Consider the following 26219-nt stretch of genomic DNA (forward strand, 5'->3'; position numbering starts at 1 on the left):
GTATCCACACAGAGAATCATCTTGAACCTCTGGGCACCTTCTGCTGTCAGCTTCATTTTGCCACTGGGGTTTATTTTTTCCCTTATAGTTGCTCCAAATCCCCGTCCTTCCCTGCTGCCCATGCAGTTTCTATCTAAAGCTTCACTGCACTGTGCTCATCCCTGCCTCCATTGCTGCAGATTTCAGCTTTCCCAGCCCTGGCCCATCCCAGCCCACCAAACAAGGAGAGAAAGGGATCTCCCTGACCAGCCCTGTGCCGTGCAGGGGTTTCCAGCAGCTTTCTCTATCTATTTGCATGAGACTTGCTGTGCTGGAGCCCTGGCCTCTGCTGTAGGATGGGAAGGAAAATGCTGATAATTCAAACTGCAAATCGAGTTCTGACATTGAAGAGTTTTGTTCACAGAAGGGAATCAGTTGTGTGACAGAGAATGGAAAAAGTTTGTGAAAATGCTGTCAGTGACTAAAAAGCACAGCTGAGGTGGCACAGTGGGGGCACGGGGTTAGTGCCTCTCAATTGCATGGATCCTTTTCAAGAAAAACCTTTAGGGAATTGTAAAACTAGGAAAATACTGTTCTATTTTGCATGTTTTCCAGTTCTGCTGTCATTAAGAAGTGACTGGTGTTCTCCTTGCTGTCTGTTGTAACACATGCAGCTCCTGCTCAAAGCACTCACTCCTGCAGCCTTGGTCACTGACAGCAGAGACTTTTCATTGAGTCAGAGCATCAAAGGCAGCACAGCACCTCACAGGGAAGAAGCAGTCACAGGGCAGCAGAGTGGAATAATTTCTCCTCACTCCCAACAGGGTGTTTCCCATGTCACACACCACAGACTCTGCCCACGTGTTCCAGGTTCCCCAGGAGTGCTCGCTACAGCCCGTGGGTGCAAGACCAGTTAAAAGAAGTGATGTTACAGGTCTGAACTCCAACTTGTGCTGCAGGGAAAATGTGCTTGATTGTGTTCTCCTTGCTGAGCTAAAAATGGCAACTCAAGTTTTTTAAATAAATCTGTGGAAATCTTACCAAAGTCATCTAGTTTGCCTTTGCTGCTGCCAGCTGAGGCAGTGTTAGATGAGGAAGGAGCACCTTCCTCCTTATGTCAGTTATCAGGGATCTGAACCCCATAGAGCCTGAGCCCCAGCCCTGGCAGCCTGAGAGATTCTCCCTCTCTCCCAACTCATACTTCTCCCTGCTTTCCTTCCCTTCCCAAGGCTGCATCAAGGTGAATAATAAAGCAGTTAACATTATCCTGCTTCTTTGTACTTGTGCCTGCACCCACTGATTTCCCCGTGGGTTTCACCCAGCAGCACAGCTTCCTGAGCAACACACAGCAAGATCCTTGGGATGATCCATGGTGGCTGCAGGGAGTAACCTGGAACAAAGCCCAGGTATCCTCGATACTTCATTCCAAAGAGCTCAGAGCAGCTTCCCCACGTTCATGACTGCAGGATGCCTGGCTGTGGCAAGGTGACAGCCCCTGTCTGGCTGTGGCAAGGTGACCGTCCCTGCATGGCTGTGGCAGGGTGGTGTCCCTGCCTGGCTGTGGCAGGGTGACAGTCCCTGCCTGGCTGTGCCAGGGTGACAGCCCCTGCCTGGCTGTGCCAGGGTGACAGTCCCTGCCTGGCTGTGGCAGGGTGACAGCCCCTGCCTGGCTGTGCCAAGGTGACAGTCCCTGCCTGGCTGTGCCAAGGTGACAGCCCCTGCCTGGCTGTGCCAGGGTGACAGTCCCTGCCTGGCCGTGCCAGGGTGACAGTCCCTGCCTGGCTGTGCCAGGGTGACAGTCCCTGCCTGGCCGTGCCAGGGTGACAGTCCCTGCCTGGCTGTGCCAGGGTGACAGTCCCTGCCTGGCTGTGGCAGGGTGGTGTCCCTGCCTGGCTGTGGCAGGGTGGTGTCCCTGCCTGGCTGTGCCAGGGTGACAGTCCCTGCCTGGCTGTGCCAGGGTGACAGTCCCTCCCAGCAGGGCCATCCTGCACCAGCCCCCCTCCCTGCAGTGCTGCTGCTGCTGCTGCTGTGGCACTCTCTGGATGGGGCTCTGCAAGGGCTCTGGGGTTTTATAAAGGGCTGTTTTACTCAGATCCCTGGCAAACACTTGAGAGAAAAGCTGTCTTTGTTGCAGACACACAATGCCTTTGTTCTGAGGTAGGAAGGAGCAGATGTGAGTGGCTGCAGTGCAGGGTTGAGAAGGCTCTGCTCTGGTTATCTTATCCTTTTGGCTGGGATGACAAGAAAGAATCAAACATCCTGTGTGAGTAGCAGGGAAAATAATTAATACTGGAGACTGAAAACAACAAAAGGTCATGCAGGCAGCTCTCCTCCATTCCCTTTTTGTAGCTAATTATGCCATAAACCATTCAGAAGAGACTGAATGGGGAATATTATGGGCTCAGACAGTTTTCCTAATATTTACCAGTAGTTAAAAATAGACCAAAGCAGTTGTCTGGGGTGCAGCTCTACAGTTACTGCATTTTGGCAGCAGCATCTGAGCTGGCTGCATACAGCAGCAGGCTACAGTAGCAAACACACAGAGCCTAGCAAATGGCTAAATAAATATAGATATCTTTCTAAATAAATATAGATAACTACAATCAGTGCTCCCGTGCAGGGGCCTTGAGAAGATACATAGGAAGAAGTGAAAGACTGCAATAGGATGCATGTGGTGAGACGTGTGAGGATGCATCTCTGTCCCCTCTCCCTGCTCTCTTGTGAAGGACAGGGCAGTCAGAGCTGCCACAGCCCCAGATTGTCCCAAACCACACTTGCTGGGCAGGCAGAGGAGAAATGGCCCAGCAGAGGGGAGCTCTGCCAGGTCTGGCTGTCACCAGCTGATGGAAACTGCAGCAGCCCAAGGGCAGGAGCAGGACAAGGACCTGAGGGATTCACCCAGGGGAGCAGCAGAGATACAGAAAGTATTTATAGTCAGAGTTATATACAAGGTATCTCTGAGAAATAATGGGGGAAAGGGATAAAAGGGATAACTATGAAGAATAGAGATGGGAAGAATAGAGATAGGAAGAAGAAGAGAATAAAAGAAAGCAGGCAGACAATAAATATTTCTTGATAGAATAATTTTGGAATGTAAAAGCAATGATAAATCCACGGGTTTTTACAAAGACTGGTCCGGCTGACACGAGTGTGTATGGGGGCTGTTTTGGGGAGCTGCCTCTTTGCTGTGGAGCCAGCGGGTCCCGCCGGGCTCGGGCTGCGGGGACAGGGACAGGGACACGCTACAGGGACAGGGACACTCTGCGGGGACAGGGAAACGCTGCGGGGACAGGGACACGCTGCCGGGACAGGGACACGCTGCGGGGACAGGGACACGCTCCCAGGTCAGGGACACGCTGCGGGGACAGGGACACGCTGCGGGGACAGGGACACGCTGCGGGGACAGGGACACGCTCCCAGGTCAGGGACACGCTCCCGGGACAGGGACACGCTGCGGGGACAGGGACACGCTGCGGGGACAGGGACACGCTCCCAGGACAGGGACACGCTGCGGGGACAGGGACACGCTCCCAGGACAGGGACACGCTCCCGGGACAGGGACACGCTGCGGGGACAGGGACACGCTGCCGGGACAGGGACACGCTGCCGGGTCAGGGACACGCTCCCAGGACAGGGACACGCTGCGGGGACAGGGACACGCTCCCAGGACAGGGACACGCTGCGGGGACAGGGACACGCTGCGGGGACAGGGACACGCTCCCAGGACAGGGACACGCTGCCAGGACAGGGACACGCTGCGGGGACAGGGACACGCTCCCAGGACAGGGACACGCTGCGGGGACAGGGACACGCTGCCAGGACAGGGACACGCTGCCGGCGGAGCCGAGGGCAGCGCGGGCCGGGACTCGGAGCCGAGGCAGGGCAGACGTGCTGTCCCCGCTGTCCCCGCTGCGGGTGGCAGCTGCCCGAGGCACATCTCGCTGGTGCCGGGTGTCGGGTGGCGCAGCGAGCCCGCTGTCCGCCTACGTGTCCGCCAGCAGGGACAGACAGCAGCCCGCGCCCACAGCCAGGACAAACCAGGCCCTCACGGGCTGGCCCCAGCAGCTCTGAGCCAAAAGTCAAATTCTTCCTCGCCTGCATCGTTGGTGCTCGCTCTCAGAAGCAGATTGAGCTCTGGTGCATGGGTGAGCATCCAGGGAGTGGGACACAGCCAGCACAGCGTAAGGAAACACAGCCGGGTTACAACAAAAGGAAAGGCCTTAAGAGAAGAACCACAAAAACTGTTTCCTCCTCTATTTTAGACCCACTGTGCTGATAGAGTAAACACACGCTGCCATTTTTTTTCTTCACTCCCAAAAATATGTTTCTTCACAAAAAAAATATTAACTGCATCAAAGACTTTGTGAGCCCTGGCAGTACTGCAGGGAGAAATCACCTCTCAAACAGATTTGTTATGATGTATGTGAAACATAGTGTGTACTGAACTAAAAGAATCTAATCCACAAATACTGATTACAGGTGTGGACTGTCCACAGGTCCGCTGTAATAGAAATAAAGAAGTGACAGTGATAAGTGTGACATACTAGTGCACCATCTGCTTGCTACTAGTGCACCATCTGGGTTTTCTACTGCTGCTGCTATTTGTGCCCTGATCTTATTTTAGAGCCACCAGGAGTTGGATTCAAAAACCAGCAAAAATTAAAATTTTAATTTTATATTTTAAAGTATTTATTTAATTGTTCTTATTGCTTAAGAGGATGTCTTCATTGTTTTCACTGCTCCCTTGACCTCAGCATTGCTGTTAGCTAAGCCTACACATATTTTCTGACACACAGTACATTAAAGCATTAGCTGTGCTGATGGACATTCCCCTCTTTTGGTCATCTCAGGACTTGCTGGGGCAGGCATCAAGCCTATATGCAAACATGTGTTTAATCCTGAGTCGTCTTAACAGCCCTGCAGTGTTTTCCAGCAGCCCTCAGGTGCTGGAGGACATCCTGTGTGACCAGAGACTGACTCCTGGACCACTGGCCGTCGTTCCTAGGGGGGATTGGCACCACAGGGGCAGCAGTGGCCTGGCATTGGCAATGTTCCCCAGTACCAGCACTGGCATCTGCCCATGGACATTGTCCATGGGCAGCCAAGTGTTGTGCAGCACCAAGTAAGGAATGGTGCCAAGCCCAGGGAGGGCTCTGGGTGGTGGTGGGGATGTGGTTGCTAACCCATCAGCAGGTTTATTTATAAACTCCTCACCACCCACTCTGGCTACACCATCACCTTCGTGCAGCTTCCTTGGGCTGCGCTGTGCCCACTCCCATCTCTGCTCCTGGGTGCAGGGTCTGCATCCTGCTCACTGAGAGCTTCCTTTGCCTCCCAGACACCCCAGTGGGCAGAACAGCTGAGCTCCCACCTGCAGCTGAGCCACCCCTGCTCCCTCATGGGTGCTGCCTTTCTGTTTCCCTCTCCAGTGCCACGTTTGTCTCAGTGGCATCACAATGCCAAGTGCTGGGGGACAGGGAAAAGCTGCAGCTGGCAGGACAGACACCCAATCCAGGGACAAGGACACGTCCCTGGTGAATGACAGCCAAAGCAAAGGAGGGCATGAGCTGAGGAGATTGCTTGTAAAGGTAACTCCCCCTCAGTGCCTGGCACTCAAACTATGCCATCAATGATTTTATACCCTGAGCAACCTCCTCCATAAAATGCTGAATTAACTATATATTGAGGGACACAGTCAAGTATAGGATTTTACTGCTGAAAAATACATTTTCCATTAATTAAAAAAATTAAAAAGCCACCCTTCCAAGCTGTTTTGGGGAGAAAGGTCAGTGGCAATTGAGTTGTTTAATAGTTTAAATCCCTGTTCTAATATCTGAAGGGAGGTATCTCACCCCAGCAATGGCCACATCCCATCCCTGCCCAGCTGAGGAACTGGAAAACTGCAATTCCTGTTGTTGTGATACTTCCTTGGCAGCATTGCTAGTCGTGCATGACTCAGTCAGCTCCATTCACTCTCTGAGCTGCAGAACAGACCCTGCCTGTTGTTTGGATCAAGTATCCAGCCAGCTTGATGCTTTTTCTCATAACTAGCGCTTGCCTGGACTGACTTGCCGCAACTCCCCTTGCGCAGTGGAGATCCTAACACCTTCCTTCAAAAGCATTTTCCCACTTAGTTTTACACTATTTACTTTAAAAGGACAAGGAGTCCTTACTTTTTCCCCAGCATGGGTAAATCCTTACATCAGCCTTGGGTGTGCACTTCCCCTTCACTGCTGCACTGCTTCAGGATGTTAGGAGGCACAACAAGATGACGAATGTGAAATAAACTCAGGTTCCAGTTCTGTGCTACAGCTCTTCTGTGCATAGCTGTGCTATTTTCCCTTCCTGAGTGCAGGCAACACTGTTTGCATTCAGTTTCTTTCCCCTTGGGCATCCTTCCACCGTGGCAGCAGAGCAGAGAGCTGAGCAGGCACCATGTCTGGCAGTGCTTTTCCAAGGGGTGGATGTTGTCCAGGGATGTCCCCAGCTGCACACCCCACTCTGGGCTGCTGCACTTCTCTTCCCCATGGCTGCAGCTCACCTAAAGCAGTCCCAAATTGCCACCTCATCTCTGATCTCTTATTTCCTCCAGGAGAGCCAGCACAAGACAAAAGGCACAATCCCAAACACAGGAGGAGTTTCAGAACACCAGGAAATATTTCACTGTGAGGGTGACCCAGGAATGGGTTGCCCAGAATTCTGTGGAGTCTCTGTCCCTGGGGATATTGAAAAGCCCTCTGGGCAGGGTGCTGGGCAGCTGACTGGGGGTGGTTGAGCACAGGAGTAGGACCAGGTGCCCCCAGACATCCCTTTCAACCCCAACCATGCAGTGATCTGTGAAGAACCTGTGGCTGAACATTCACAGTCACAGTTCTCTGAACTGGGGAGAAACATTGCTTTTACCCCAAAACCTTCCCTACACACCCAGTAACTTCCAGTCAAGCTGAGCCCTGGCTGCAGCTCCTTGTGCTCCACAAGCACCACCCCACCTTTTCTCCCAAGCAACTGACCCAAGCAAGCTGAGCTGTGAATTCCCTGCCTGAGTACCTCAGCCTGACTGTTTGGGCCAAACATAGATTTTCCTGGTTGGCAGCTTGGTTTTTGCCCCAGCTGAGGTCAAGTCCTCCTCCCTTCATCAGGGCATGAAATCCCAGTGCTGCTGCAGCCAGCCAGGTCCCTGCTGGCCACATTTCCCCCTGTACTTTATGGCATTCACACGCTCTGTCACACTGGATTACATCTGCCCGAGTGCTGTCGTCAGGGAGCTCAAATATGGTTCATAAAAGCCTCAAGATGTACCTTTAGAGCAAAATAACAGCAGGGTAATGGGTAGATGTAATGCAGCGTGAAAAAAAACCTTGAGAAGCAGAGAGAGAGGGTTTTCAAAGCAGGGTGATGGGGGAAATTCCTCCAAGAAATTAAATATTGCACAATTTGATGGTGTTGAAGAGCATCATTAACTTCCAGCACTTAGGAGCTGAAATATGGACCTAAAGAAAAAAAAAAGCACAAAGGAGAGTGATTTAGAGTCAAAATCATAATCTTCATTTTTCTTTCTCTTGAGATATCTTTCAAATTTTTTTTCAGTCCTGGAGAAGGGCTCAAATTTTTCCTTGGGAAAAAAACAGTGGAAGTCAGAATGGGGTCTTGGGGGTGCTGCTGGCCATTCATGGGGCAGTGTTGTGGTCTCTTGCCCTGCAGCATGTACAGAGGAGCAGGGACAAGCTGTGCCTCTACAGAGAGGAGGTGGATTTGGGCCCTTCTCTCACCAAAACCCTCACATCTGCTGAGGCTGGGCAGCCCAAGGCATTGCAGCAGCCCCCAGGGCTGGGCTGGGGGTCACTCACAGGCAAAGCTCTGGACAGGGCTGCCATGAGGGGCCAGCTCATTTGGGAACAGCCATGTAGCACAGCAGGGGGTGATTCAGGCAGCAATGGATTGGTTTTTAGCTTGCCATCTCTGATTTTATAACTGTCTCCTTCTGTCTCAGGCATTACCCTGGCCTGAGGCTTTGTAGACAGCAGGTCTCAACCAGCCTCTTTGCCTGCAGCCTGGGCTCTTTTTTAAGCACACAAAGCAGAGGCAAGTGGGAGGGGGCTGGTTTAGGGCCCTTTAGGATATCCACAAGATGGGGAACCCAGCACTGCTGCTCCCCAGAAATGCTTGGTCAGCACTGGCTGACAGGCTCAGAGCATTTAAAGTGAGAAGCTGCGGGAACACAATCTGCAAAGCCGACCACTATGTGATCACTTCTCTTTTATTTACTTATTAATAGCTCATGTAATTGTTTAGGAAAAAAATCAAGCAAGCCTTATCATGACAAGTTTATAAGCACCATCAAACCAAGCACTGGCACCAGCCCCTCCCTATGCCCCTGGCACCGCTGCCTGGCAGAGCCAGTGCCACTCCCTGCTCTCCTGTGCCCTTCTCCCAGATACCTGTCACCCCCTGAGCAGGGCTCAGCACTGCTCCCTGTGTCCCTGCAGACAGCAGCTGCTCCAGGCTGTCCCTCCAGGCCAGGACTGGGCTCTGTCTGGGCATATTCTGATGGCTGGAGCAGGCAGGTTGGCTCCATCCAAACTCCTGGGCAGTAGCAGCAGGACAGCGCCCTGCTCAACCCAAACCAGCAAGCTCAGAGTTGGAAGAGCAGATTGATCAAGTTGGCAGGGCCAGCACTGCCTGGCTGGGGCTCCATCCAGCTCTCCTCTCCTGCTGGACACTGAGGAATTTCCCTGGTGCTGAGCTACCACAGGACTCCATTCACTTTTCCCCATGTCACTTCACCCTCTCCAAATTTCACTCCAATTCCCACTGTCTTTTTCAGTGGGAAAAACTTTTTCACTGTCTTTTTCAGGTGGCAGCAGCCACCAGCACAGCATGCTCCACCATCCCTCACTGCTGTAATCCCTGAGCCCAGGGCTCTCTCTCCTCCACCTATCAAATCCCTAAGACACCCAAACACTTTTCCACTCATCAGAGTGCATTCCCACTCATCAGAGCTGCTGCCAGGCTTTCCTCTGCCTTCTTCCCAGACTGCAGTGGTGGTGAGTGACCTGCAGGCCAGTTCTAGGCTAGGGATGCCACCCAAGGTGACCAGTTCTGCAGCAGGGACACACCAATTCAGAGCTGTTGACACTGGTCACCAGCTGCCATTGGCACATGCATCTGCAGCCTGCAGGGTGGCTGTGCTGGAGGCATGACAAATCCTGCTTGAGCCAGGGGGCACACCAGAGCTGCATGCACAGGCACACAGATGCATGGGGCAGGGCAGCACTGCCCTGTGGGATGTGCCAAAACCCCACAACCACCCCAACCACAGCAGCTACTGACACTAGCCAAAGGGGGAAAAAAGCCAAATATTCCTTCTGCAGCATTGTGAACTATGCAGTGTTTCCAGTGGTGTGGCAGGATAGTCCAAGGACAAGCAGCTAAACAAATTCTGAGAACTCATATATTAGATAAATCTAAATATTGTCTAATATTTAATAATTCAATTGCAATAATGGCTCCAGTGATCTAAAATACAAACCAAATTGAGGAGCATTGAAGCTCTGTGCTCTTGCAAACCCTTATTTGACAAAGTTCCATCAAGAAGCTGGAGGGTAATGCAGAATTCAGCTTTCCCATACAAAAAGAGGTCAGATCTTAAAAGCCTAACTAAATGTTTTCACTATTAGAGCCCTGAGTCATGCCCCAGGAAGAAGCACTGAGTTCCATGTAAGGCTCCCTACCCTGGGAGCTCAGAGCTGCATTTCTGGAGGTTCATCCTCACTTCCTCTAAACTCACTTGAATAGAAAAGGGCTGAGGGTGTCAGGAGGAGGAGGGAGTGCTGGCACAGACACAGGCACACACACACCATGTGAAGGCTGAGGAAAATGGTGGTGCCACCCAGGCAGGGAAGAGGGGGAGCAGCTCCTTCTCAGCCAGCACTGCAGCAGATTCTGTATCATGCTGAGGTTTGCTGTGAGATGGCCACACACCAGCTGTGGGGTATGGGGGCAGAACCCTGCTCAGTCTTCCAGCAAGCACAGGCACAGGTGGAGATGACACAGGGCACCCCCAGCACTAGTGCATCCCCCAGTCATGGCACACTGCAGCATCTTCCTGCACCTGGGGCAAACCTGTGAGCAGAGCCTGCACAAGAACTACAAATAAATAAGGAAATAAGGAGAGGTTTTCCTCGCCTTTTCCTGGCCCAGAAATGTTCTGCCCCCCACGCTGCTCCCCACCCAGCCCCAGCATGCTGACACAAGCCTGGTGACTGGGAAATGCCAGCACAGGAGCTGCTGCAGGGGCTGGGAGCCAGCTACAGCAAAAGCTTGTTGAGACATTTTCTGAGAGTGAAAAAGAGGAGGCGAACACCTCTCCAGGTACCATGGTGCTAGGATTATCCTGGAGATGTTAGTGTGAATTTTGTTTTCAGTTTGGGCAAGTCAATGCCAGCAGCTTCACTAGTGTTCCCCAACACACCTGAACTTACCCATGGATGTTCTGCTCTCCTTCCAAAGGAAAAGGTCCTATGGAAGCAAATGCTGCAGCTTCCCCACACACTGCACTGAACGAGGTCAGCTGGAATAAAGCAGGGAATGAGAATGGAGCTGGCCATCTCTTAGGTGGGAATAACAACAGCAAGGCTGGCACTGGGATTATTTTCTTTTGCAAGAAGAAATGAGGAAACAATCACCAGGGTTTTATAGATTCCGTGTCAGAGGAAAATTGAAGGGATAAGAGCAGATGCATTTGTTATATAGAAGACTCATCATTAGAAATGAACATACAAAATTTAATAGCTTGGTTTAAAATACATTTTCAATTAAAAAACAGCAGGCAAAACAAAAAAAAAATCAGTTTCATAAAACATACATGACATTGCTGCTACTGTTATAAGACCCGTGTCCCAGAATATCTTATAGTGGAAAACAATTGTCAGATTTAGTTCACATACTTCATTAAGCAGTAAAAAGAAATAACATTCATGTCAATCTTACTCTATGGAGATTCTAAATCTACTTCCCTGACCCTAGACCAAGTTTCTGTAATAAAACTTCCACTCTCAATAAAAATGTGTAAATATATATATGTATTCTATATATCAGTTTTTTTTAAAAAATTCCCTTGCCATAGTAGAAGGATTCCCGTGGCTGCTGAAGGGAAGCCCGAGCAGGAGCTGGTGCTGACTAGGCACAGGTCCCATGGCTGCTGTGCCAGAGGTGCATTCCTGCAGGGGGTGGCAGCTGCTGGCCAAGTCTCTTCAGCACTGAGCTGCACATCAGCCTCTCCCCTTGGGCCTGAGCCCACACGCTCTGGCCACACAGCCACAGATGCACCTGTGTGAGTTTGCTGGGGGGAGCTTGCAGTGCCCAGAGCATCACCAGCCCTCTGCTGGGGTCCATCAACAAAAGAGGAGAAGGAAGGAGGAGGGGAATAGAGGGGGGGATGGAATGAACCAGCTCAGGATTGATCGAAATACAAATTCCAAAATACTGTATTTTATATAAATCATTAAAAAAGAATGTGGGGAGGGACTTCAAGTGGTCACCTGGACTCACCACCAAGGGAGAATCAATTACACCTGCGACAGTCCAAGGATACCTTTGCTCAGCCTGGCTCTGGGGACCTTTGATGCCAAAGCACTGCCTCTATGGGCAACCTGCTCCTCTCACTAGAGAAAACTGCCTCAACACCCAGCCTGAAATTCTGTGATTTACATCCCTACTCCCTGTGCTTGCCATGGACAGGGAGGACATGTCCATGGGTCGGGAGGCTGCTCCCATCAATCCTCCCATCTGAACATGAGCCCTCACCAGCCAGAGCATGCAGGCCTTCCTCCTCAGAAGCCATGAGCCTTGGCCAAAGGACCACGTGGTCCATGCTCCAGTGGAGACCTTGGCAGTGCCAAGCAGAGCCAAAGAGGAGGACGGGGTCTCCTTTTCTTCGGGTCATGCTCCTGTTGAACAACTCAACGTGGCATTTGCCTTCGCCTTCCAAACAGCACCATAAGAGAGCTGAGCAACAGTAGGTTACAATTTGTTAACCATTAAGTAGAATCATTAATTATTAAGTAAAATAATATGCTACTTTTCTGGACTATTTCTCCAGTCTTTCCAGGTTGACCTTCATGTCCTAGGTGAGGTATGTGCAGCTTTGTACTGTCTGAAAATGTTACAAACCTCTTTCCATACGCAGATCCCTAACTAAAGCCTCACACCAGACCTGGCACTCATGTTCATCTGCTCGCTATGTAACTGAGGTTTGTGCCTTAGTGCTGCCCTTTAAGTGCTCCTCTTTCACTTGTTATTAACCAGAGAGTGCCTTTCCTTCATAAGCACACACACAATGAGCAAATAGCACAGGGCAGTACTCTCTGGGGGTGTCTGGCACTCCCAGCTGGGGCTCAGGATACCTGCTGTGCCCACTGGGTCTCTCCAGCTCAGCAGCAGGTCCATGGTATGTACCGACACCAAGAATGCATCACCTGCTTGGAGGCCCTACTCCCTGCTAACACTTGGCCTGCTGAGCCATTTTGGCACCCTCCTCTCTCAAAAGCCTTGCCTATGATTTCCAGTTGTTGACGTCCTAGGCCTTGCAAGCTGGCTCCTCTAGCCCATGGGTTCATCCAGCCTGAGCTGCTGGTGCAGACAGCATCCAGCTGAGCCTTAAGTACACTGCTTCAGAAAAAAACCCACCCTTGAGGAGACCTTCTTCCTGACCCTCAAACATGAGGCTACAAGAGAACTGCATCTGTCCAGCTCCTCCTGTGAACCAGCTCAGACTCGGCCCAAATCACCTCCCAGGACAGCAGTACCCAGCTGTTTCAGGACTTAGTGGCAGTTCATGACAGAAACCAGGACTTCCATCACCTGCCTGTGCATGAGGATTTAGGAGAGAGCAGTATCTTTTTCCTTCCACGTAGGAAGATCCATGTTTAACAAGCAGGTCTCTTGTGCCTTCTATGAATGTACAAACGTGTGCTCACCTTTGGTGCATGATAAGGGTTTGTCCATTGTTAAATATTTATGTTAAATATGATTTCTCTGTATATGGCATCCTTTTAGATGGGCTTCATTGCATATATTCACGGTATATACAGAACACCATATTTTATATATATTATATATTGCTTATATGTACACATTTACAAACCTTCAAAAATATATTGCACTTATATACAATATAGCTTCATCTGATGAGAGTTCACACAGTTACTAAGGCGAGTTCTTCATAAGCAAGGCAGTTTTACATTCCCCCCAAATGACACAAGTGATTTCAACAGTCTGCCCTGGTCACAAGTAAACATTATAGACTTTTCTCCAACCTGCATGCAACTCCTACTAATATCAATCAGTAGTTTTGCAGCTCTCCCTAGCAGAAAACAGTCCAGTAAAATGGTATTAGCTGATAACAGGCTCAAACATGGTTACTAAAAAGATAAATAAGACATCACCAGTCTAAAAGGCCACCTTACAGGAGATTTCCCCTCCCATAGCTACTAGTGGTTTATACACTAGTAAAAATATATACATGCTCTCCACTTAATTGTCAATCTTGACTTGCCCATTTCAAGTGCAAATAAGATCATGAGCAAGAACACAAACACAAATGTATTAAGCAAAACCACTGCTCTGCTCCCCAGAACAAGTCAAACATCTGGCTTTCTTCTGGAGGTGATTAGTGTTTTGCCCAACATACTGAATTATGGGAAAATGTTCACTTGAGACCTTTGTTTAAAATCCACAGTGATCTGTGATCTTAGATCTCGGTCAAAGTCAGCTTGTAAGATCCTCCAACCTCCTCAATCTGCAGCTGGAAGGTATCTTCATTAGAATAGTGTTTCACAATGTTATCATCCATGTTGACCAGAATTCTGGGAAAACAAAACAGATCAGGTATTTTACAGTTCTAAATGCCAAAGGCACTCTCAAACCTAAAAAAGCCTGGACTATCCAAGGGTAACACAAGATCCTGCTCATCTCTCTCTGACTCATTGCTTGCCACAGCAGATCTGGCTGTTCTGACCCAACCCTGCCATCAAGGCTGGCAGCCACACTTCTCAGGAGCTGAATGGATGGATTAAATCTGGCTCCTGGACCAGGGAGGGAGAGAGATCTTGGACCCAGCAGAATCCTTCTGAAGCTGCAGGCACCTGGGGCTCTGAATGGGTTTGCTAGTCAGTTATAAACCACCAGCACAAAACCCTCCAGAGCTTGCAGGGAAGAAACCACCCGTGCTTGGCCACTTCTTTCATTTGCCAGAAAGGTCAGTCCCTGTGTGCTTGTGTGCACACATGCACACAAAGCTGTGCTTAACAATTGTTTAGAGATCACAGATTTTAAGCTTTTTGCAGCTGTTCTGGTGGGGTAATTCTGCTATGAAAGCACAACTCTGGAAGGGTGTAATTTTCTGGCTAGAAGGAGAAAGGGCTGAGACACCAAACTGACAACCACTTATAGACAACTCAAGAAAATTACTGAGAAATTAAAAGATAAAACAAAAGCAGACAATGTTCAGAAACTCAATTACTTATGCTACAAAATAAAAAGATTAAGTATGGCCTCTGGGAGAAACAGACACTTCACAGCTAAGTTCTCTTCAATTTAGCCCACAAAAATACAACCAGGGTTCAGTAATTGTAGCCAAATGCAGATACAGTAAGCCCAGACACCACTGGAACAATTTAACATGGGTTGAAGGAAGTTCTTCATCACTGGGAGTCTTTTAACAAACTGAACTTTTCTTCCTCTGACATGATCAACTCTGGTTCAAATAACAATTAGCTCAGAGAGGTTCAGTGACTTGTATTTACCCACGAAGCCAGACTACATATTTCTATAGGGCCTTCCCATAGTCTTCAGCTCTGCGGATGATGTTGCAATGTGTGTAACTGTGCACACACACACATAACAGCAAATGGCATTCACATATCTGCAGTGCATGGAGGAATTATACAGCAGATGTGCCTACAGCTTTGAAAAAGGTCTTCATATTCTTAGGCAGTTACTGCACAGGTACATACTCACCCTTTTTTACATTTTTTGAAGATTTTTCCTATTTTATCAAAAGGAACATCATACTTGTCAGATATCTAGAACAAAAGAAAGCAATGATTGGTGAAGTAAGGAGACTGCTGTCATTGTCTTTCGCTTCCTATTTTACAGAAAGGAACAACCACAACAAAAAGCCTGCAAATAAGGACAACTGCTCTGCCCTATAAAGGTAACACTAAATCCCAAACTATAGTGTAAATGTACAGATCAGAACCCCTTCTCTGCATTTAGCTAACTTCTGTACAAAAAATGTAACCATGTTTGAATCTGGATACTTCTCATACAGCAACCTCCTGCACCTACTCTCAAAATCCCACCCACTAAAAGCCCACTCCACACACCCTGACTCTCATTCTCTCTTGGCTCTCTGTTCTCTTGGCATACTGAAAACCATTTTTAAGTTTAGTGTCAGAGGGATCAAGTGAAAACCAGTCATGACAGTGTCTGAGAGAAGAAAATAGCAACAGAGAGAGGACCTCTGCTGCTAAGGGCATGAGGTGATCAGAAACATTCTCCTTCCCCAGCAGGGTGACACCAGTGTGGAGCCACGGCCACTGACCATGGCACTGCACTGCACAACCTCCAGAAAGCCTTGAGGTCAGTAACCTAAACCTGGTTTACTCTGGCAAACTGCTCCATCACACCACAGTAAGTACCAAGCCAAGACACTGCTTTGACATGCAAATGTACAGGGAGTTTCTCCCAAGCTGCAGCTGTGAGCACTTGGTTCCTTGCTTTAAGAAATCCGAGTGAAACAACGGAGGTGCAGCTTCACTTCAGGACCACGGGTAAGGGAGGACTTCACAGCCTTCAAACCCCCTCTCCATGAGCCCCCACCCTCCAGCTGGCAAAGCCTCACAGCCAGGAAGAGATAAAGATTCTGGTTACACAACTATCTCTACAACCACAAGTTAATGGCCAGACCTGTCTGCACATCCCCAAAGCCCCTGTTCACTGAGCAGAGGCATTAGTCACAGAAAGAGACAGACAAGTGCCAGTTCTGAGCTCATGCCAAATATGACACCATTCCTTGGACTTAAGCTCTGTATTTCCCTTGCTCTGCAGCAGCAGGAATAGTGGAAGGCTATTTTGGAAGTCAAGCAGCAAAGAGCAATTTCACACATGTGTGCACAGATATATAAAAGTGTTCAGCAACACACAGAAACTGGGACTTGCAGCTCTGCATTACCAGCTTGTGAAAGGGCAGTGCAAGGCCCCAAACATGGTTTTGAAAGGCTGAAACAAACCCAAGCCACTGGATACATTCTGAAAATCACTCCATCTCCTAGCAAAAGTACCCTCTCTGACAAGAGGAACATCCAATAATCAAGTCTGACAGACCTGGATCTTCTGGAAGGCTTCTTACACCCAGACCCCACAGATGTGGGGTAAGGTAATTAAAAGACAAGCCTCCTGAATTACCTTAACAATAAATTAAAGCATTATTTGCAATAATTTCCATGTTATTGAAAGGAAATCTTCCTTATTCTTCTTATCCAGAAGGGCAGAAATGTGTGGACACAAGCTGTGACTGCAAGTCTGACTCCTGTGTCTGGCCAGTGTGTAAGGACTGGGTAGCCAAGGCTTCTTCTCAAGGACTACAGAATGACCTCATTACTTACAGCTTCCATGAGGCCTTTCAGAGATGGTGTCTTCAACATCAGCGCATCAAAGACTTCCTCTGACTCTTTTCGGACATACAGCAGCACTGGAAAGCAATGTGGAGAGGAATTAACTGTGCAATTGCTCCTCAGGAAAAATCTGTATCCCACAGTGGCTAAGCACACAAGGACATTCACTGAGGACCTTATGAAGAAATAGACATGCATACATTCAATATTCATTTAACACTGCAGCACAAACGCACACTGCTAGGTTAGCTCAGAACTTACTTCTTGCACATAAAGCTGCTGTATGCTCAAGCATCTTTATTGTCAAAATACCTCTGTATTTTCTTTATTCTCTCTATTATTAGAAAAAAGGTCATATTTGAAACAAATAAAGGAGGAACACAAAACACAAATCTTTGAGACTCTTGGGTTCCTCCATATCTTAGTCATCTGCCATAAGACTTGCCACAATCAAATGATTTGACAGATGCTATGACAGCAGGTGAAGCCATCCTGGCCAGCTCCTAATTTTAAAATAATTTGTTTGTACAGTTCTGTGCTCTTCCTACACTGTCTCATCTTTCTTCCTGCCCCTTGCTGTGTTTCAGTGATACTCTTACACCAGAGCTGACACACAGTGCAGGCCTGGTCTGCTCTAGGAGGGGAATGAAGAGCAGGAACCCCAATTAGGTGAGCATCCCTCACGTTCTCAAGCTAGCACAGACTCACTGCATGTAACATCAGCCTCATTAAAAACTGCATTAAGGCTGAGGAATTAGCCAGGAGAGCAAGAAAGCTTGGACTTTAACAGCTTTGCTGTCTTTAATCCATCTTCTAATGACCAGGTATTGCAGCCTGGATTGTTTGCAAGGGTTCATCAGGCACAGCTTTGACACACCTGCAACATGCAACAATTACTGGCATTTCTAATGGAACAAGGTGAACTCAGGACAGCACAGCACCTTGATGCATTGCCCAATTTGCCTGTTAAAGGCAGCTTTAAAAAGGGAGGACTGTAGATTTGAAAAAGGAAGACAGGACACACAGTCTCAGTTACAGCACAGGTCAGATGAGAGTCAGCCAAAGGAGAGAGAATCTCATGGGGCTTCTTTTATGGCATTCAGCAACATGAAAAAAACAAAAAGTCTGATTTCCTTCTATAAAATTCACCCTTCCTTACTAGTTTATCCAGACTGCAGAAGTGCAGCCCCATTATGGTCAGACTTGCTAGACTTAGCATTTGCTTCTTCACAGGTTTAATACTTCAATAGGTTTAATACTTCAAGCTTTGTTCTGGTCCTTCCAAACACAACTATCATCAATCAGGCACACCACCTCCAACACCCCAAAGGGACCTCTCATCTCCTTTCACACCACCACAGCAACATGAACTTGCAAAGACTGAAACTCAGTTAAAAATCAGCTGAATATTCTCTTAGCTTGGCTTTCAGAGGTGAACATCCAATTTCCTGGCACCATGAAAGATGCAACAGTTTTACACCCAGAGCCAGTTCCTGCTGTTCACTACTTATAGTCCTGGAGGAGATTTCCCCAGTATTTTGTAGCAGATTACATGATGAATTCTCTGCCCCAGTCCATGAGGGACACTGGTAAGCTGCTCACCTCATCTTGACTCTTTCCTTAGAGGTTCAGAGCCCATTACTGTCTGAGTTGGCAGAAACCCCCAGAAATTCTCACAATCTAAAATATTTACAGAGCTGAACCATATCTTGATACATGAACTATCTACTCAAAGCCAGAAAAATCAGTCTGAAGTATACATCAATATGAATTAAAACATTCTTTAACCTCAGATGCCTCTCTCTATCATGATGTATAAATACTCCAAAAATTCAGTCCCTGAAAGAAGAAAATACCTCTTTTTGGCTCTTCTACTCTGGCCATCTTATTTGGAGTAGCAATAAAGTCCTCTTCACCAATATAAGCTCCTCTCTTCAGGTTGGAGCTGTCATTGACAGGGCAAAAAGTTAGCAGTGGTACAATCGCAGGGACTTGTCCCTCTGTCTGAGGGCAAGTGTCAGGAGGTTGAAGGGCAGATCTTACCTTTCACCCTCTAGTTCTTCTGAAGCAACAGGAAGGACCTTTAAAAACAAAGGGGAGATTTTGTGAGTATTTCATCCAGAACTAGAGTTAATTTTCTCTTATAATCTTTCAACGCTAAATCAAATGACATTTTGGCTCCAAAAGCCAGTAAACATCTTCTTTCCCTTTTTTTTTATAAACTAATGAAGGATCTCAAATGAGACACAGGAACAAAAAGACGCTAACTAGCTTCCTCCCTGGACTGGTGTAGAATCTTCTGACAAAACTCAGTACTAAGGCCTTTGTAGGAAACATGCAGGAATGTCAGGCTTATGGATACAAGTTTATTCTCCATTCTTTGCTAGGAGTTCAGGCAATGCTCTTAAAAAGTAAGGTTTACATTATGTTAGAGCATGGCAGAACTCCTGGCACAGCAAAGTTCCAGATTTTGAAACCTGGCTGCATGCTAATTTTTCCCCTTCCTGTTTCTTGTAAGCTGGAACTTTCCAGGAACACTGAGGCAGGGCACCCTGGCAGTGGATCACAGAACTCACACACATGCCAGTTCCACAGGGTGGATTTTCACCCTGCAGCCGGATCTGGAGGAGTCTGTGCTGTACAACAGCACACCAGGATCCCAAGGGATGCCACAAGTAAAAACCACCCTGCAGTTCATGCAATGGAAAAATCCTTTCAGGTTCACAGAAACTGGACTTGATAGCAAAATAATTTGATGGAGAAAGAAAGTTAACTTCAGCCAATGTATCTTGGAGGAACATTTCTTGCCCACATGAGACTCAGCCTGTATTTGATTACAGCACTGATGCACTCTGACATTGCATATATACACACACAGCATCCCAGGCCTTTTGCAAAAACATCTCAGAGCCTCCTCATCCCCAGAGCCATGAGCTTTACTCACGTGAGCCCCACGCTGCAGGTTTGCAAAGTGAACATCAGGGATGAACAGGACAGGCTGAGTGTCGAGGTCCATGAAGGGCTTGAAGATGGTGATGTCAGTGCGTTTGTGTGAGGGGAGCATGGGCACTTTGACATCAGAAACTGTGGAAACAAAGACTGGGATTGAGGATACTGAAGGCTCTGATGGGGCCCTACATCATCTAAAAGGTACATACACTGCTGAACAAGGGTATTCTGCAGTCAGGGTCAAAGCAAAAAGCTCCTGCGGTAAAGGGAATTGGAACTTTGGTTGTCTCCCTCTCAGCTGAGGGCCTGGGCCCTGAGGGTTTGTTTCTCAGAGCAGTCAAAGCTTTCTCCACCTCTCCAACTGAATGGCTCTACTTTGTTTAGATATTAATTAGGATGGACAATAACATGGCATCAGCCCAAGAGAGGAACTGAGGTCTTCCATGTACCAAGTCAGCCATCCAAAGAGAGTGCAAAAATCAGTCCTGGCCCCACCTTCTCCCTCTGCAGTCCCTCAAAAGCTTGCTCGTGTTCCTATGCCAGGAGGATACATAGAAGAAAAGGGACAACTTGTGTGTTTCCAATTGGGAGTGTCCTAAAGAGACAGCACCAGAGTAGCTGTCAGCACCACAGAGTGAGTAAAAACACTGGTTTGTGCAAGTTGTTATATTTAAAGTTACATTTTGATTCCACACTTCCAAGTTTCACATGCTAGTTCCTCCCATTGTTCATCCTGGTCACCTCAGGGTGCCAGTCCCTAGTCCATTCCCCCAGGATCTCTCTCCCACAGAGCCCTTTGGCTCTCACAATGTACCAGCTGATGTGACACAACCCACCAAGAGGGCAGACTTCATCCACAAAGACCCTCTGAGGAGAAAGTGAGGCAGAAGGTGCCTTAAACCACATTTCAGACACATTCATGTCAAACTATCACAGTTGAAGACTTTATTTTACCAAGTGGAAACACATCCATCTGAGGTCAAAACAACTGCAAACAAAATAAATGTTTTCAAACAAAACCATTTCTCATGTCCTCAGTAGAAAATACACTATTTTCTCCTTGCAAAATGGATTTTTTTTAAGATTTCTCAATTTCTGTAAAAGTAACTTTGCCCAAAAGCCACCAACTGTTTCTACTGTTGAATAGCTCATGTACACATGACATTTGTGATCCTGGAGGTGAGTATAACAGCTTATGGCTTCCAGGAATCAAAAACTTCCCACATAAGAACTTAAAAGCCAAAGATCATACTTTCCAGGAAAATAAGGATTACATCAGGCTAAATCCAAGCCTGGAAAATTAACATTGGAAAGCAGCTTTTGTCAAATCATGAGATTCTGGGCACTGTGTACTGAAGCTGCCTTCCCTTTCCAGCCAGGATGCCAAGGGTTGCACACAGGAATCTTCTGGGAGCCGCTGGGGCTGCTGCGGTAGTGAAACGCTAACAGTGCGCTAAACCTGCCTCTTGTGACGTGCTCTGAAAGAAACCAAAAACCCAGCCCTTTCCACAGCTTCCCTTGAGCAAATGGGATCCCTTCAGCACTATGTTCTGAAGCTGCTCCAGCTGCTGTGTCAGGAAAATCCTGCCCGGCGAGCTGGAGGCGCGCTGGCTGAACCAGTCGGGCTGCGGCAGCACAGCGAGCGAGAGCACGCGCCTGCCCCGTGCCAACCAGCAACAGGAGACACATCCTCCTCTGAGCTGCTCTGCTGCTCGATAACCACTCATCCCAACACAGCACCTGCCAGCTGCAGCAGCTAGAGCAAGATGCTCAGCAGGAAGAAACTCCTCATCCTTTAGGTACGGTGATGCTGAAGTCTCCACATACTTCACACATGCAGACACTCTGAAATGACTTGCTAAGGACCACTTTGCTCTAGAAGAGTGAGCACAGGGCCTCAGGCTGCCACAGACTTGCTGACGAGTGGAAAACACGCTTTTTAATCTAAGTTAAAAGCTAAGTTTAGGATCAAGCTGAAAATACTTGAAACTGATCATTCTCACTGCCACCTGGATTGAGAGGGTCTCTAAGCCCAAAAATCCTACCTTCACCTCACCACTTCAACTGCTACAACCCATCCTGACTGAATACACAGCAGGACCCTGTCTGGGACAGAAAGAACTATACAGAATGAAACCCTAAATGACCCAGTGTGCTGCAAAACACAATGACTGTTCCATAACGAACTGCTTAAAACAAGCACTGGTCCATAAAGGATAAAAATTAACTTGAGAGTTCTACTGGACAAGCTATTTGCAGCCAAAATTAAATCCAATATTTAAAATACTGATAGAATAAGTTCTACTTACAGGCATTCAACTGAGAGCTGGGATCAGTGCACTTTCCTTTTCTTTTGCTCTGCTTTCGCTCTTCATCCCTGATCTTCCTCTCTGCTCCCTGTCAGACAAAAGATTAAGGGAAAGCACAATGGGTAAGTGAAGAAGAAGAGGAGGGGGAGAGAGAAAGATAAGATATTTTTAATTTTTTAGGTTTTTTTCAGCTGCAGAGGGAGGAACACCAATTCTTCCAGAGCTGTGTTTGTGGAGGTCAGTTCCACAGTACCTGAGCTGCAGGTTTGCCAAAGTGTGTGTCAACTTTGAGATCTGCTTACTTCTAAGTCCTGCCATCTAATGAAACCCAACAACCATATCCAAGATGCAAACACTTGCTTTTCTTTCAAGTCAGATTGAGATATGCTGACAAAAGATACCTACATCTATAAGGATTGTGTAAAGCATTAGATAAAAGTATAGTTGAAGGGTTTAAAACAATAAAGAATTGCAGGTTTCCCCTAGTTTAGGAGATCCCTTGATTGTCATTAAAGCCACACCACATTTGGATGACCAAGTGCAAGATACCTCCTGCACATTTCACACAGAGCCTGCAGCAGTTGCACCAGCCTCCACTGAGCTCAAGCTGCAGACATGCACTGCTTTAAAGCAGGGATTATTTCTTATTTTTATCACGGCCAGGTCATGGTGGAATCCACAGATTCTCTAACTGGGTTCATGCCTGCACTGTTTCTGGCCTTCCAAACCAAGCAGCAGAGGGGACAGTGCCATATTGCCACATTTTCTGCAAGGTGCAGACAGCCATGACAGAAAGAAAAGGAAGAAAGAAGCTTTGGAATAGTGTTTGTTCCTCAAGCTCTGCCCAGACCTCACACGTGACTGTGGGTTAAGTCAGGGATGTCACACTGCCAGCTGCATGAAGTGATAAGCCCACAGGAGATCCCCAACACTCAGTCCTTGTGTCAGTCCAGGTCACCAAAACTGGCACACGCAAGTTCTAGCTGTCTCCCAATGCCCTCCTGCAAAGCAGGGCAAAAGGTAACAGTTACCTGGCCACACCAAGCCATGATTTCTCATTCCCGCTCCTTCAAAGCTGCCGAAACACACCCACATGCTTGTGTGGTACTGGAGGAACTCTTGATTAGCTACAGAAAATGAGGTGTCAAAACTCCTGTGGCCATGGGGTGGGAATCTGTGCCTAATGGTGCATGGGAGAATGGGAACAGCCCTCCTCACTTTCCAGTAAATCAATGCTCTATAGATGCCAGGCTGCCTATGCCTGCTGATAGCACTGGGCTTATCTGCACCAGCAACAAAAGGGAAAATTAGCCAAGATATTTGACACACGTTAACACATATCGTCTTCTCTTCCACCCAATGAAGGGAAAAAAACCAGCTTCAGGCAGCGGCAGCGAAAGAGAGAAGACACATGAAGACATAGGCATTGCCAGCTTTGCTTGACCCAATAAAGCTGATATAGCCCACTGCAGTGAAGACATTCCACCTAAACCTCAGCACAGCTGCACCTGAACTCTTCTGTGTCCAGCGCAGTCACAACATCTCAGTTTGACAGCAGGAAGATTCAATTAGGTTCCACATCTGATTTTTACCTTTCATGTGGAAATAATTAAGTTGTGCTACTCAAACACTCTGCTACAGAACAGCATCTGCTTCCTTGTGGAGAACATGCTGATTCAATATGAGCACACATTTTGAGAAAACCTCTGCCCTCCCATTCCCCACTTGAAAGTCAACTTGATGCAGGCTACTGAGGCCCAGGTAAATATGTCTCAAAACCCACATTAAAAAAAAAAGTTATGTCTTGCTAACAGGCTTTTCTGCCCTGCAAGCAGAGCTCAGGGAACAGTGGTTTCAAACTGAAAGAGGACAGTTTCACACTGGATATAAGGAGAAGGTTTTTTTCTGATGAGGGTGGCGAGGCACTGGAACAGGCTGGCCAGAGAAGCTGTGGATGCTCCATCCCTGGAGGTATTCAAGGCCAGGTTGGATGGGGCTCTGAGTAAGCTGGCCTAATGGAATGTATCCCTGACCATGGCAGAGATCTAGATTAGATGACCTTTTACAGGTGCTTTGCTACCCAAACCATTCTGTGATCACTCAGCTGAAAGAGCAGCTCCATGCTGCTGCCCATTCAATGGATATCAATGCTCCAGCAGCCCTGCACCCACTCTTTCTTTCCAACAGCATCCCACTCATTTGTTCCTACCATCCCAGGAAAGCCTTCCCACAGCACTGCCCCTCGCTAGCAGGGTAACAGCAGATCCCAGAGGGCAACACGAGCTCTAGCCAGTGAAATCCTGTATTTAATTCTTCTCATCTGGAAGCACAGCTGAGGTTCCATTCAGAATAGAGGAGGTCTTCTTCCTCTGGGACAGGTCAGCCTCATCCCTGCTCAGCCCAAATATTGCTGGGCTAAGCCTGAATGCATCTTGTGCCATAACATTCTACAGGATGACACCATTATACCCACACTGTCCTGGAACCACACAGGAGTAGATGAAAACCAAACATCCCAGGCACTGCAAGCACAGCCTTGACAAAGGAATAGAGGAAACATCTGTGTTGGTGGCTACAACTTCATCATTTTCTGCTGGTTTGCGTTTTTTTCCAACAGACCTCTACACCACAGGCTTGGCCCTCCATGAAGGGTACCATGGGTAACAGAACTTCTACAGGTAAGAGTGGTCACATGAGGACAACCACATTCAGGGATGGATATAATAGTAACAATGGTCCTATAAATATTCACAAGCAGCTGGTTGATTACATACAGTTCAATATAGGGCAGAAAACAGGGCAGGTGCTCCTTCTGAAATGCCAATGCTCTTTAGGAGCCTGAAGCCAGCAGCCAGCATTGGGGTCCATGAGTACACGGGGTTTGTGTATGATATGATAGCAAGCAGGGCTACAGGCATGGATTCCCTGAGGGGATGTTTATTCCAAAAAGCAGCTTCCCCATGCTCAGCAGAGCCAATGCCAGTCAGCTTAGGATGGCCAAGGCCCATCAGCAATGGCGGTAGTGCCTCTGGGATTATGTATTTAAGAAAGAGAAAAAGTGTTCTGCAGCAACAGCTAGGAGCAAAGTGGGAATATATGAGAGAAACAGCTCTGCAGATGCCAAGGTCAGAGCAGAAGGGGGAAGCCAGGCACTGGAGCAGATTCCCCTGCAGCCCATGGTGCAGCCCCTGGTGAGGCAGCTGTGCCCCTGCAGCCCATGGAGGTCCATGGGGGAGCACAGATCCACCCACAGCCTGTGCAGGACCCCACACCAGAGCAGGGGGATACTGAAAGAAGGCTGTGATTCCATGGGAAGTCTGTGCTGGGGCAGGGTTCTGGCAGCACCTGTGGCCCCATGGAGAAAGGAGCCCATGCTGGAGCAGGTATGCAGGCAGAACTTGTGGCCCTGTGGGGCACCAACACAGGAGCAGCCTGTTCCTGAAGAACTGCACCCCATGGAAGGGACTCATGCTGAAAGTGTTTGTGAAGAACTGTAGCCTGTGGGAAGGGCTCATGTTGGAGAAGTTTGTGGAAACTATCTCCCATGGGAGGCACCCCACACTGAAGCCAGGGAAGAGTGAGTCCCCTGCACTGCTGCAAGGGACAAGGGAGAAAATTAGGGAGTGAAGCTGAGCCTGAAAAGAAGGGAAGGGTGAAAGGAAGGTACTTTAAGATTCAGTTTTGTATTTTATTATCCTATTTTGATTTTGATGTACATTTCTCCTTTCTTTTTTCCCCTCCTCTTTTAATTCAGGTCCAATTTGCAAAGTATCTGGAGGAATAAATCAGGAATGTAAGTCAAAGTCCCAAAGGGAAATAAAAGATGCACTGGCATTACTATATTACTAGATTTGCTGAAATTTCTGCCATGGCTTGAAGGAAGCCATTGGAGTCTATATGCTGGCTACACATCAGCCTTTTTATTAACCAATTTGTCTTATTAGCAGTGGCACAAGCCTGACAGCCATTTTAGCACTGTGTCAGTAATTGATTGGACAATTTAGGAGTAAAAGATCCCCCCTACCCTGTATCAAGCCTGTCTTCTCTGTATTGTAGAGAAAAAAGGTTGATAGCACACAGGATTCCCAGATTGCTCTGGTGAAAAAACATTAGATGACACAGTTGCTTCAGTCTCATCTTGAAAAAAGAAAAAGAAAACAGAAAAAGAAGGAAAAATAAAAGCCTGAAGAAATCTCATGAGACCCAAGCCTCTCAGGCTTACTGGCAAGTCTTTAAGATGGCTCTGGAGAGCTTTGCTAAGTCCCTGTAAATTCTCTGCAGAAAGTATCACAAGAGGAGCAGCTAC

The 26219-nt window shown here is 47.9% G+C and overlaps 1 protein-coding gene across 2 annotated transcripts in view; it reads right to left on the reverse strand.

Moving 5' to 3' along the window:
- Positions 1–10846: 10846 nt before the first annotated feature.
- Positions 10847–26219, reverse strand: part of GRHL1 (grainyhead like transcription factor 1) — a 40699-nt gene continuing 25326 nt past the window's right edge. For both annotated transcript variants that reach the window (XM_058801848.1, XM_058801847.1), the window contains exons 10-16: positions 21914–22001; positions 19600–19739; positions 18699–18736; positions 18512–18600; positions 16647–16732; positions 14998–15062; positions 10847–13844 (exon numbers count right to left, since the gene is read on the reverse strand). In XM_058801848.1, the coding sequence (XP_058657831.1) occupies positions 13730–13844; positions 14998–15062; positions 16647–16732; positions 18512–18600; positions 18699–18736; positions 19600–19739; positions 21914–22001 (621 nt within the window). In that variant the 3' untranslated portion in view covers positions 10847–13729. The remainder of the gene's footprint in view (positions 13845–14997; positions 15063–16646; positions 16733–18511; positions 18601–18698; positions 18737–19599; positions 19740–21913; positions 22002–26219) is intronic.

Source organism: Ammospiza caudacuta, chromosome 3, assembly GCF_027887145.1.
Source record: "Ammospiza caudacuta isolate bAmmCau1 chromosome 3, bAmmCau1.pri, whole genome shotgun sequence".
Classification (NCBI taxonomy): domain Eukaryota; kingdom Metazoa; phylum Chordata; class Aves; order Passeriformes; family Passerellidae; genus Ammospiza; species Ammospiza caudacuta.